Source organism: Diceros bicornis, chromosome 16 (genome assembly GCF_020826845.1).
Source record: "Diceros bicornis minor isolate mBicDic1 chromosome 16, mDicBic1.mat.cur, whole genome shotgun sequence".
NCBI lineage: Eukaryota > Metazoa > Chordata > Mammalia > Perissodactyla > Rhinocerotidae > Diceros > Diceros bicornis.
The window spans coordinates 56,092,613-56,106,834 of record NC_080755.1 but is presented as its reverse complement, the minus strand read 5'-3'; the positions used below and the strand labels follow the sequence as shown (position 1 = coordinate 56,106,834).

At 36.5% G+C, this 14,222-nt stretch overlaps 1 protein-coding gene across 1 annotated transcript in view; it reads right to left on the bottom strand.

Annotated features, from left to right (window-relative positions):
• CDH7 (cadherin 7) overlaps positions 1–14,222 on the bottom strand; it is a 110,571-nt gene that overhangs the window by 26,673 nt on the left and 69,676 nt on the right. Inside the window, exon 6 of the mRNA XM_058557278.1 lies at positions 6,881–7,134. Within this exon, the coding sequence (XP_058413261.1) occupies positions 6,881–7,134 (254 nt within the window). The remainder of the gene's footprint in view (positions 1–6,880; positions 7,135–14,222) is intronic.

The following is a 14,222-nucleotide window of genomic DNA, read 5'->3' as shown; positions in this document are numbered from 1 at the left end:
CTGCAACATCTTCAACTCAAGCTCAGTGTATGTAAAAGCAGAGACATCAACCTTTCCCCAAAACTGCCCCTCCTTCTGAATGTTCTCATTTTCAGAATGTATTTCAGAATGTATTGAGTATTTAAAACACAGTTTACATTTTTTCCTAATCCTCAAACAACTATGAAAGGTCATGTGTGACAGAGACTTCTATTTGCATGCCTAATATCCATTTGCCCTTTATTCTTGTTAATAGAACTCTGCTTTTGCAAGAGACAGCCATGATCCAGCTGAAACTACATTTGCTAGCCTCCTTTAGAGATGTGGCGTCCTTATACCTAAGTTTTAGCAAAGGAGATGCACAAGAAAGTTGGTGGGTTGAGTATCATTGAAAAACTCCTTAAAGGAGAGGAGAGAGTTGCTAATTCAGCTGGCATTTGATTTTTGCCCCTTCTCCTCTATCTCACCTGGGACATGAACACAATGGAAAGAAATTCAAAAGCCATCTTGTAAATATGAGGTGACAGTGCTTGATATAAGCCAAAACCCTTGATGACATTATACTGCCAAATTGTCAGTCCTTGAATGCACGGCTCCAGACTTCTCATTAGTGAGTCATTAGTGTTAAGCTTTGTTGCTACTAGCCAAGCACAATTTCTAACTAAGGCAAACAGATACTCTTCTTGCCATATTTCAGTATTGGACTCCAAAGTCTCACAGTTGGCTGTTGATGGAGCCAAGATTCAGAACCATGTCGTCTGAGCCATCTTTCCAGCATATACATTACCTAGAAATGAGATTTAATCTCTGCCACCTACAACTCTATGGTTCAGCTTCTTTTCATGTTTTTTCCCATTGCTCTCCTATCTAAAACCCTAAGACAGTCACACTGATGTATTAACTGATTAATCAAATATCCTGTGTGTCTCCATTTCTGTGCCTTTCCTCATGTTGCTCTTCCTGTACTCCCATGTTTCCCCCTTTCCAATTATTTTAGTCCTACTATTCCTTGAAGACAATTCTCTAGTATTAAAGCAGCCAGCCTTTCCAGTTACATCAGAAATCATGCCTTTTTAAGAAAGCCTGCAGTGTGTATGATCCATGGACTTTATCACATGCTCCTTGTGCTACACAAACCACAGACGGGAGATTCATGAACAATATTTATAGCCACGACCCTACCACAAACTTATTGTACTAATTTGGGCTTTTCATTCACCATCTGTACTCTTCTATTTATTTATATGCAAAATGAGAAAGTTTTACAACATGATTTCTCATTTCCAGATTTAACAATGGATTTTTTATACATTTTTGTGTAAGATCTCTTCTACATCTAGATAACAAGAGGATTGGGCCCCCATCTTGTACACCTGTATATCCTCAACGTTCTGCACATCTGCTACAAAATGAATCCCAAAAAATGCCTGTTATTATCATTGCTGCTATTCAATAAACTATGGAGATCAATTAAAATGCTCTTCATCATATTCACAAGTAGCATTCTTATCACCCAGCTATGGATATGCACGTCAATTTCACAAATAGAATGTATAGGTGAATGGGCTGGATTAACACAAATGTATCATCACTACTCCCCAAATGGCAAAAGATAATGTACTAAATCAGCATGGACAAATCCAATCGATAGAAATAGCTGAATCATTTGAGTTGAAACCTTAATCTCTTAAGAAATTTGTGCATGTGCATGTGTGTATTGCTGCAAGGAGTGTACAGCTTTTGATACAGACCTTGCTAAAATCCTGGAACCACATTTTCTAACTGTCTGATTGGGGGCATGTTTATTTATAACAAAGGAATATTAATGCTTGCCTTATAGGGCTTTAATGAGAAATAAGTCACTTCAAAATAAACTACTGAATCCAATACTTAGCGATGCCACTGTTTGCATCCCCACCCCCTTCTTCTGATAATGGCAACTCAATTTTCCTTTGAGGATTTACACCTTCCCAATCTCATGCAATCTTGATGGCGCTCACAATCAAGATGCCCAGAACTTTCTGGGTAAGAGATGACACATGTCCTAAGACAGGCCAAAACACTTTCCAAGAAATGTGAACAATAAAACAAGGGCGACAGAAAAGAAAAGAGTTGGCACTAGTTCATCCCACTGCTGCTTCCTGAAAAGACTGTCTGCTCTTTCGTGCTGCTCATGTTTATAGAGAAACCTTACTCCTCTCTTCTGAAGATTGGCTAATCAACTTTTTATTTAATTCTGTGGGACACTCACAAATAATTTAGATTAAAATAATATGTATAAATATATGCATTCAGACAAGCTACTTAAAAATACACAGTGAATTAGTCAGACACCCCAAATGTGTTCATACTAGTCACACTACATAATGTAATATCTGATACTATTTTATCACCTTTTATCTGAGGACATACGATACCAGGAATGCCAAAGAGCCTGCAGGTAAATATCATTACCCTAGTATCCTTGAACATAAGTACAAATATAGTTCTGTATTTAAATTGTTAGAAATTCTAAAAGTGATCCCTATTACTGCTTATCACCCCTCTTAACATCTGATCTTATTTGTAATAATATCAGGTTTCAATTCATTAGCTATTTTTAGCATAAGGACTTTGGGCTTGCTGTGCTACCTAAAGAAATAAATTTAGCACTAGACTCTTAGGATATAAGTAAATTAAACATAAACAGACTTTGCATAATGTTTTCTTGGCTTGTCCAAATCCCACCATCCCTCAAAGCCCTGCTTATTGCTGTCACTCCTTCAAATGAAGCCTCATGTCCAGAGAACTCGGAGGGATTACAACTTATCTCGCAATTTGCCATGTTACAGCTGTGGCATTTTTTCCTCTCATATCATCTAACTTTTATGTGATCTTATTTCTTCAACCAGATTGTAAGTTCCTTGAGGTCAGAGGGGATGTTTTATTCATCTTTGTTTTTCCTGTCAGTATTTTCCCTAGTGTTGTGCACAGAGCAGGTTCTTAATAAATGTTTGTTGATTTATCGAACAGTCTACCAATGCTGACATAAGGAACAAAGAGTCCTCTAGACTCTAGGCTGCTCTTACAGTTTTTACCATCTTATTGAGGAGAAACACAGAAATGAAGTTTCTACTGTTCAGAAAAATGATCAAAATTAGCAGAACACAATCTGTCTTTCCAAGTTCAACAGATAAAGCCTGATCTGTGATGCTCAGAGCCAAAATTTACATGAAATGGTAAGCAACTACATAAGAAATAAAAAGCCAGAAACATGCTGGCCCTCAATTACCCACTTTTGCTTTTTAAAAAATCGCTTCTTTTTTTCTACCTAAGTAATCTCAAGTATCACCTAATTTCCACCTTCGGTTTCCAGTTTCCATATAGGAAAAGAGGAAAGCAATGTGTACATGAAATGGTGGGCAAGGTAACCTATCCGGGTGGTGGGCAAGCTATAATGAAGATATAACATTTCACAACGGTGCTATATTCTGGCCAATCACTGGACTCCAGGTTCATTCAATATTTCTACCTATTGCTAGATACTTCCAAATGGTCGAAATGCTCTATGGGGGCGCAGTTGCCCCAGTCCTCTTTAAAGAAAGTGCACATGCGCAGAGAAGAGCTATGCATAGATTTTAGCTGGTGGCAAAAGTAGGTAAAAATTGAAAAATGCTGGGCAAGGCAGGGATCATGTGGGAAGAGAATCTCAATTTTGCCTTGCTGGAGGCAGGTAAATGTATTTCTACCTAGAATTCTAATCTCTTGATCCATATATCAGTAAATAGTCCAAATATAAACGGAAAATGCTAGATTTCAGTATTTTACTAGAAAGCATGTCAATAAATTCAAACACTAATTATATAATTTCCCATACTGTTTTAGAATTCAAATACTATTGGCTTAATTTTAAACAATTACAATGAAACACACACAAAAAACTGCTTTTCCATCCTTCTAAGAACTATAATATTTCTAAAGATATAGAAGCACAAAGCTCACAAGTGTAATACTCTTCACATCCAATCTCAATCTGGAGATTCATTTCTCCTAGGACCTCAGCAGACTGTGCTATTTACCCATCCATTGGCATTGTTCAAGGAGGGCTTACATTCTGACAGTTACTTGAGTGCCCAATGGAAATACATGTTTGTCCATTAAACAACTATGTAATATTTTCTATATATTGGAACATATACAAAAACAAAACAACCTTCAGTATAGATCACCAATACAGTTCCTTGTAAAATATATCTCCTTTCATTGACTTTATTGACCTTGAAATAAAAATGATATGAAAATACAATCAACTATAATAATAGCAAGGTATGATGATAATACTTCCTAATAGTTAAGTCATGATTCACAGTTTAAAAGCATCAGTTATTTCCTCTTTATTTCTTAATCTTCAAAAAAAGAAACCTGGAAAGGAAGGAATAAGAGTTGCTTTACGTTTTTTATTGGGTTACATGGAAACTTAGGAGGCTAAGTGACATCCCCTAGGTCACTCAGCAAATAGCAGTGTTGGAAAGAGAACCAGTCTTCTAGAGAACGCGGAGGAATACACATCTACTCACCAAACTACAAAATGAGGAGACTGGCCTCTTAAAGGATATCACAGATGGACAGGGAAGGAGAAATATGTGAGAGACAAATATAGAAAAATATAAGCTATGAATGATTATGCTGACCTTATTAAAAATGGTATAAAGTAACGTTTCAAGAATACAAGTATTAAATATAAGTCCAGAAATTAATTTTACAAAAGCAAAAGAAATATTCACACATACACAAAATAACATTTTAGTTCATTTTGAACAAAGTCTGTCTCTGTCTATTTGGGAGAGTTAGGGATCAGAAAATGACATAAGATAGTGCTAATCTGAACTTTCAGGTCACCTTCATTAGTTTTAAGAAAATGAAAATGAGGTTAAAATATGGTGCTGGCCAGCTGCTCTTTCATTGATGAAGGTGACAGAGATTTTTACCTCCAAAGTCAACAGAGTTCAGCCTTTGCCCCTTTCTATCTCTGTCCTTCAGGGAGCATACCTGGTGCTCACTTCATCTCTAATTCAAGTCATTACCTACTTGGTCCCACTCTTTCTCCTTCTCCCACAAACTATTACATAATATTGGATTTTTTTTCAAACAAAATATTATAAAAAGTGAAATATTTACTTTGAAAGGCTTTGTAACAGGATGATACACAAACAAATAGGTAAAGGAAAAATAAGAAACAAGATAAAAATATCAATGCAATAAATCAAAATTTTCTTAAATCCTCTCATTCACTGAGGTACTGAATTACAATATGTATTAGTGTCTCTTTCTTTTTCCATATTCCCAACTTCATGAAAGCATTCTTTCTTTCTTCCCACTAAATTAAATGACTTAAGCAGAAGTCAGACTATCCTTAATAGCTGATCTATGTGCCTACAGTTGTGCTGTGGTTGATGGTTCATGAGGGAAGAAGACTTAAGCGTGTCACCAAGAGATGCGATGCAATAACAAACCCAAAGTCAAGTTTGTCCAAGTCAATAAGACTTCATAGATGGAGCTGAGCTCAAGTTAGGGAGCTGTTTTGACAATGAAGGCTGGGCTATTACAGGGAGGAGGGGTAGGCTTATTCTATCCAGTACATTTTTGACTCTCAAATATCCCAGGGCACAGGAGATTATATTCTTAGAAATGGTTTATAATCACTCCATTAAAAATAATATAGACATCCATACAAGCTGAATTTGTTGTATAGGTAGAAAAACAATGAGTATGACTTCATTTTTGAGATAACAATTATTCTATACCAATTCTTTACTAGGCTATGATATCGTCAGGCAAAAGAGAAGGAAAGGAGAGCACTAATTACATATAAATGCCTAAATCAGTTTATTATTTTATGGAGATAAAAGATTATGAGCTTTTCTTAATTAAGAATCATTGTCTAAATTATAGATATTTTTCTTGACATTTTGTAGTTAATGTCCAGACTTAGCTCAGAAGCACTTAGCATTGTCAAACATTGGTTCAATCGAGAAGGTTAGCTTATAAGATGAACATATTTGAATGTAAAACATTCATTGAGTTTTGTACTTTATAGACTTTGTAATCAAAATCCAAACTGTCACACTAAAAAGTCTTACTTATGAACCTAAAGTAAGACATGTAATAAAATGTAATTTCAAGTATATCTATATATAATATTCACTTAAAAAGACAATTTATCATATGCACACAAACACATGCATAAACAAAATCATATACATAGATCTCAGATTGTAAATTTCAGGTAAAAAGTATGAAACGAAATGTTGTGATATTTTTTAATGCTTACATACCATCATTCTGTTAGTCCTAAAGAGGTTAGTGGGTTATAACAATGTGTCTAGTTTCTATACATGACTACTGAAAGAACATTTTTAAATAGTCTTTATACATAGATAAGGTATTATTTTATTTTTTATAAGTGAAAATAATAAACCAGATGTTATCCAAATAGACTAATATGAAAAAATGATGTTTTAAAAATTAATCCCTAGTTTAAATTGTTTATAAAATTAGTTTTCTAATATATGCATTTATCCTACAACTAGGACATGCATCACATCATCTTTTAAAAGAGTTTGCTTTGAAAGCCCTCAGGATAATTGGCTGAATAGGAACATCAGCTATGGCTTATGGATAATAATGGCTGCCTAAAAATATTGCTACATAATGATGCCCTTGGATAATCAGGTGACTCATTTTTGAATTAGTAAAATGTTGAGTTGTTCTGACCCTGTTTCATTTCTGCTGCTATGGCTCAATACATATACAAAACTGGTTTTCATTTGCTATGAACCAAAAGCATCATAATGCAGAAACAGGAGTTGTGAATAAAGCCCATGTTGTAAAATTGCAGAAAAGGAGAGCGATGAGCTTTTACCTCACAGGACTGTTGGAGGAATCTGGGTCATGAGCTGCTACAGTGCCAATGATATTCCCAACTTGGGTAGCTTCTGACACTTCCATGGGGTACAACGGGGAGGAAAACACGGGGGGCTCGTCCACATCTTCCACAATTATCTTCACGGTTGTCGTGTCACTGAACGGCCCCAAGCTCAGAAAGCGAGGGTCGGCATCTTTGTTTGCAGCTTCTATTCGTAGTGTATAACTTGTTTTGGCTTCAAAATCCAGGTCCTGTAAAGCAAGTTATTAGGAAAATTAAATTGCCAATTAAATAGTCAGCAAAGCAGAGCCTCTTCATTTATGAATGTCAATAAGCATAGAAAGGACTCAGCTACAAAAATGCACCATCAGCATTCAAAAATAATAAATAATAATGCCAGTCAGAATCCTTGCCGCTTTTCTGGCCCATAGACAATGATAAGTGCTTTTGCACTAACTTAATCCGTTCTGCTGCCATACATTGCATGCGCAAATGCAGGTCTTTAGAATATTATTTGAAAGACAACGGATAAGATTTAAAAATCTTTTCCAACAGGGACATCAGGTAATATTCTTCAACTGTGTAATTTAACTGCACTACCCAGGGGGGCACATGAAAAAGGAAGAAAGATACAACTTCCCACTGAATTTCTCATTTAAAAGGTTATTTTCATTGATTTGGGGGACTCTAGTACAATCCCGACCTCTCAGGTCATCCAAATGCAGGCGCAGCAGCAGAGGTAGCATGTTGAGGCTCTGCAGTCTGAAAACACAGCCGATTCTTCTCCATGAGGCACCCATTGGTCCCTCCTGCGCTATTCCTCCATCAGTATACGTTATACCTCTCTTATTTATATTAGATGGTTGACAGTTGTATTCCAGAATCTCTATTCTGTAACTTTCCAAGAGGATTAACATGTTAACACTATCTCAAAAGTAGTGACCCAAGCCAAACCACACGGTAGCTTAAAAAAGTTGTAAGGGCAATTAAATGTTGTCCTAGAGAAGCATCATCTGTGAAAAAAAGAATTATATACACAACATGTTGAAGTTGTTTGTGACAATACCATGCTTCTCTTTCTTCAAGTCACAGCTTTTTGTGACTTTCCATCTCAATATCACCACTGAAAAATTGTCCCAAAATATTCTTTACATTTTATGATACAAAACAAAAATTTTAAAAAGTAAAGAAAGTAACAGAAATAGTATCAAATATGAAGCATAATTTACTTAATTGTCGATATTTAACAAGAAAGCATTAAGAAAAATGGGCTAAAATGTCATGGTGAGACTTGTAATCCAAATTCATCCACCATGTATATGGGCATAGGTGTGTGCACACATGTAGGTATGCATATAGGCCAACTCATCCCACAGGATGTGATGCTGATTAAAATAAATAAAACAATGTAGTTCTATAAATATAAAATAGAATACATACATACACCCATTATGTATGTATATGCTATATATATGACATATAGTGTATATATATATATACTATCTATAAAATATAACACACATATATACCTGTGCCCACATACATATAAAATATAAATATATATACTATACATGTATGTATGTATGTCTGCATATAAATATTACATAAAGAGATTCCATGGCTCATCTCTGGTTAATACTGAGGGGAAACTATATAAATCAAGACGCAAAATGGGTTTACAGTATCTAGACCAGGGAGCACTTCCTGAAATGTTTATTTGCTTAATATCTGTCTCATCCAGTAGATTGTAAGCTCCAGACCGTTCTGTTCATTACCAGCATTCTGGGTGCCTGTTATGAATTTGGTATGCAGAAAGGGCTCAATAAATTCTTGTTGAATTAGAAAAAGCTAGAATGCAGATATCCAAGCCAGAAGAGCCTTAAAATTGAGCTATACCTTTGCCCCAGAAAATCCTGATGGCCAAAGTGGGAAATGGGGAAAGAAACAGTCAGGTACATTGTTTTTCTTGACCACAGAAAACTTCACAGAATCGCTATGGGAAATGCAGTCTTAATTCTTATCTGAGGCTTCATGTGACAATGCTGGGGCACATGGTAGACAGTGCCCTAAACCTTCTTAACAAATTCTGTGATGTTTTTATGAGACTACCTTTTTTGTCTAGTATCTAAAAATATTTGTAGCCCAATGGTTCTCAACCAAAGGTGAGAATCAGAACCACCAAGGGGAATTTTCTAACACACGCCTGCCCCTTCCAAGACTTTGATTCAGCAGATCCAAGACGAGGCACAAGGTTATGTATTTTTAAAAGGCTCATCAGGTAATTGTGATGCAAATTCTCTTGTAAGAAACCTGACCTCGTCATTAAAATTTTCTTGGGCCTATACACGTAATCCAATATTTAACTTGGGTACTGCTGAAAATAAAGCAGAGCATTCTTATTTACCTAAATGTACTTCCTTAGAAACTCTAAACATACTCACAAATAGCTTGGATATTAGCCTATTCAGTTTGTTCTTATATTTCTTATAAAACTGACAAATTGCGAGAGAAATCTTATTCTTATATGTCTATACATGATAGACTGTGTTTAAAAATCCTGTTTACCATCTCCTTTTAAATCAATTCAAAACCATGATAACTTTTAAGATAGTCATTCAGGTTTACCAAAAGGGAAACCAACTATTTCTGTATTCAAGTAAAAGTTTGACTGACTTATGAAAGAATAATTTAAAATTTACTGCACAAATGAATGCAATTATTTTATAGCAACTTGTTTTTTCAAATGTGTCTAAGAGGCAACACCATGAGGTGTAGACATCTGGATGCCACTGAGTCATAAAGAAACACAGTAGCATGCATGATGATTGGCTGCCTAAAAGCTATTATGAAAATAGAGCAATAAAAGAATTCATATCAAAGGCTATGAATCAAGACTACAGACAAAAGGAATTGCTACACAAAATGATTGTCAGAGCAAATCAGAATAAGCCAGACATCTTGTTTTCAAAGAGGGGTGTGGTGTGATGGATAGGATTGTTAAACAAATTGAAGAAAAAGCTTTTGCAATAAAATTTTAATTCCTTTTTCTCTTTCTCATTGACTTCTCTATAAGCAACACATTCCATAACTATTAGATTTAATGAGTAGGGTTATACTTGGAAAAATAAGTTAAAATAACAATTGAGGAAAGACAAAGGAAAAGGAAAGAAAGGGAGGTAAAAGTCATGTCTAAACAGATTCTGTTCATATTTGAAACTACATCTCACTGGAGACTATATATAATTGGAAATTTAACCAAAACCCTGTTCACACTGTAACCCACAATAGCAAGCAATACATAAGCAATAGTGTGTCTGCCACTGGGTCCACATGTAATTTTGGACTTTCACTGGAACTCTCTGCTATTTAGTTTTCACATCAATTAATAATACCAACTTTGCATCTTTTTAAATGCATATTACATACGTTTTTTTTTTTTTTAAAGAGATGGCAGTTTAATGTCCCAGAGGGGCAGAGCTGAGTGAGAGGGTTGCAGAGCCACTTCCCCCACAACTCCAGGACACACGCACTCTATCCTTCCCGGGGGCCATGGCTCTGGGGCACCCACAGAGGCGAGAGGTGGCTCACGCTGCCCCCAGGGGTTTTCAGGTTAGGGAACCTGGAATCAATGTGAGTCACACAGACCCAAACTAGCAATGCCAAGGAGACATTCTGGGACCTCCAGAAGCTGCCTTTTCATCCATGTCAGAGACACTGAACAAGAGAAGCAGCTTTTTGGCATATTCTTTCCCAAACTATAAAATAGGGTTGTTTAAATTTATTGACATCAAAGGATGATGAACCTTAGGATTAAAAAAATAAGCATCATAACTAAGGCAGGGGTCAGCAACCTTTTCCTGTAAGGACCAGATGGTAAATAATCAGGCTTTGCAGGCCATACATTCTCTGCCACATGTAAATGAATTAGTGTGGCCGTGTGCCAACAACACTTCGTTTATAGGCACTGAAATTTGAATTCTGTATAACTTTCACGTATCATACAACATTCTTCTTTCGATTTTTTTCAATCATTTAAAAATATAAAACCATCCTTAGCTCTTGAGCTGTACAAAAACAGGAAGGCAATTGTTTGCCAATCCCTGATCTAAGGAGTCCAAAATAATAAGCCTACCTTTCCAGACTAGATGCTCACCACTCTTGCTCTCACCCCTTGTACTACAGTTAAAATTAACTGCTCACTGTAAAGAGCACACTGTATCTCCCAGTTCATATCATCTGCTGCTCCTTCTTTCTCATATAACTTTGCTTTTTCTCTTACTGAAATCTTTTCAAGACATCACCTTCTTTATGTATGTTCCCATCATCCCCTTACTTACCTAATAATAAAACTTCTTTATATTGAGAGCTAACTATGAACAAGGCCTTTTACACACATCTCTAGTGTGCCTTAAAAAAGATGCAAGGTTGGTATTATTAATTGATGTGAAAACTAAATAGCAAAGAGTTCCAGCGGAAGTCCAAAATTACATGTGTCTTAGAGAGCAGACACACCACGTGAACTCAAGGCCATGTCCATCCACCACCCACTCCCTTTCTGCTATAACAAGCAGGCATTTGTCAGGCTCTAAGAGCAATTAGGGCCTCGTATTGTATGACGTTATCACATTTAGGTTGTTGCCTACCTCACCAATCTCATAGGGTTGCTGTAAATTATTTATAAACTTAAAGCACCCAGAACAGTGACTGACACAGAGTAATCACCGTACTGTTTAAAAATTTGCTGTGTTACTATTATACTATTATTTCTGCTAGATGATGAGCAAATCAGATGGAAAGTAAAGACTATGTCTTCTCTTCTGTTTCCTTGACAACACCCAGGCCTATGTCTTCAGTAGAGTCAGTTAATAATATTTGTCTCTTGAATTAAAAAAAGTAACTATCACAAAGAGTGGGGTCTCAATAGTTCCCTCTGCCATTTTTAGCTTTTTCAATGCTAAAATCTAAGTTAAAATATAATCTTGAAATTCATTTAATACAATCATTACACTACATTTTTCTTTCTCCATATAGCTTGACTTCTGGTCGACAGCCAAATATGCTCTCATTAAGTTCAGTGACGACCTTTTGGATCTTGCACTTTTGGCCAATGCTGTTGTTGATGTTTCAGGAATTGATCCAAGTTGAATCCTTCTGGAAATTCTTCTTTCTGTTCTTCTAACCACAGCAAGGTACCATCAGAGCTGATTAGTGTGTGTGTGTGTGTCTATATATTCAGTGTCTTATGTCTAATGTTGATTCTGCACAAAAGCACTATGACTGTTCATCATTAAAAATATTTCTTTCTTTGGAGATTCTAGCAGTCTTTTGGTTCAAAGCACGTTCTGTTGCTTCCAATGTCCTCCCTACTGCTTGATCAAATAAATATAAATCTATTTTCCTAAGTAAATGGGCTTAAATGAGACTACACCTATGGAAAAATAACTCTCAATCATAACTTTCCCTTTATGATTATTTTACTCTAAATAAATCTATTAACCAGAACCTTAAAATGATCTACAACTTGAAAAGGATATCTCAGCAAGAATAATTTTGTACACTTATATACAAAGATAATGGTTCTAAAGTTATTCCCCAAATACTTTCCAAAAGCAAAACACATCTTTATTATGCAAAACTGCACTGCTGCCTTTACTTTCTCCCTTCCCTGGGTTGTGACCAAGGAGGCCTTAAGGTTCCCCTCAGCCTGATCAAATTAAGACAGGCTTCTTCCTGACCCTAGGCCTCTGACCTCACTTTTCACAGAGCACTTACTTTAGAAAACTTCTATTGTAAACTCATTCTCTGTCCCTTTGAGATGTAAATCTTTTTAAAAGCCTCTTGCCACTTTTAGAGCCCAGGAATGTGTTTCTCCAGGAACTGGGAGCCATCTCTTTGGAATGTAATCCTCGAGGAAGATAGAGCCTCTAGAGCCAGCTGCTGTGGAGGGTAGGAGCCAACCCTCGGCAAGAGTATGGCTCCAAGTTGTCAAACTACCTCCTGTCATGAAGATACATGAAAATCCCCTTTTCCTTTGGGTAAAGCCAATTAGCAAACACAGATGAACTATGATTCCCCCAACACACAACTCCAGCTCTTAAAAATTCTCCAGCCCTTTGTTTCATCTGAGCTGAGTTTCAACTGAATTCTGGCCTCCTTCCCCTAGTGCAATATCCTTGAAGTCTGTCTTCCTGTTTAACTTTGTCCAGCGCCATTTTTGCTATGACAGTTGCAAGAGATTTTAGTAGTTATATGAAGCTTTTATTTGTCATGATTTTTTTTTGACTCATGAAACCTATATCTAGATATGGGCAATAAGTTATTATTATTATTTTTTGTACGTGAGGAAGATCAGCCCTGAGCTAACATCTGATGCAAATCCTCCTCTTTTTTGCTGCGGAAGATTGGCCCGAGGCTAACATCAGTGCCCATCTTCCTCTAGTTTATATGGGACGCCACCACAGCATGGCTTGACAAGTGGTGCGTTTGTGCACGCCCGGAATCTGAAGCTGCAAACCCCGGGCCACCGCAGCGGAGCACGCGCTCTTAACCGCTGCAACAGCTGGCCGGCCCCAATAAGTTATTTTCTAGAGAGAAGAAGATGAGGGAAAGATATGTTCCAAATTGTTATAATATAATTCTATTTTTGGAGGGCACTATGTTGACACCCTCATAGAGGCTTATGGGTTAAGGGGGAGAAGAGCTCTGGAGGTCTTGCCAGCTCTGTGGGTGTCCTCTACAGGGGACTGACCGTTTCATACCTGTCTCACTGTGCTAGCCTTTGAGATCTACGATAGAAGCCAAATTTATTAATCTTACATATCTCCAGTAGGTAACAACTGTCTCAGATATAACACATTCACTGATGGCTGAATGAAGAAAGAAAAAAAAAATCTAAGGACAAACAAATCATTTGAAAAATAGCAAAGTAAGAGTGAGCAAATTTAGAATAAGCAAAAAACAAGGTTACTGGGTGTCTCTGTGTCCATTTTATATTTCTATGAGAGTCATTAGAATTTTTTTGTGTGTGTGTGAGGAAGATCAGCCCTGAGCTAACATACGTGCCAATCCTCCTCTTTTTGCTGAGGAAGACCGGCTCTGAGCTAACATCTATTGGCAACACTCCTCCTTTTTTTTGAGAGTCATTATTTTAACTTTTAAAAAATTAGACTTTAACACAGCTGCTTATCAGGTATTTGATACAATTATTCACATTTTGCAAACAGACTATTACCACTACTGTGAAAGTATCTGGTGCTCTATAGGTAAATTGAGACCCTGACAAAGGTTTTATGAATAACTGCGGGAATGTTTAAGCCTAAAATGTTAAATTATGCTAAGA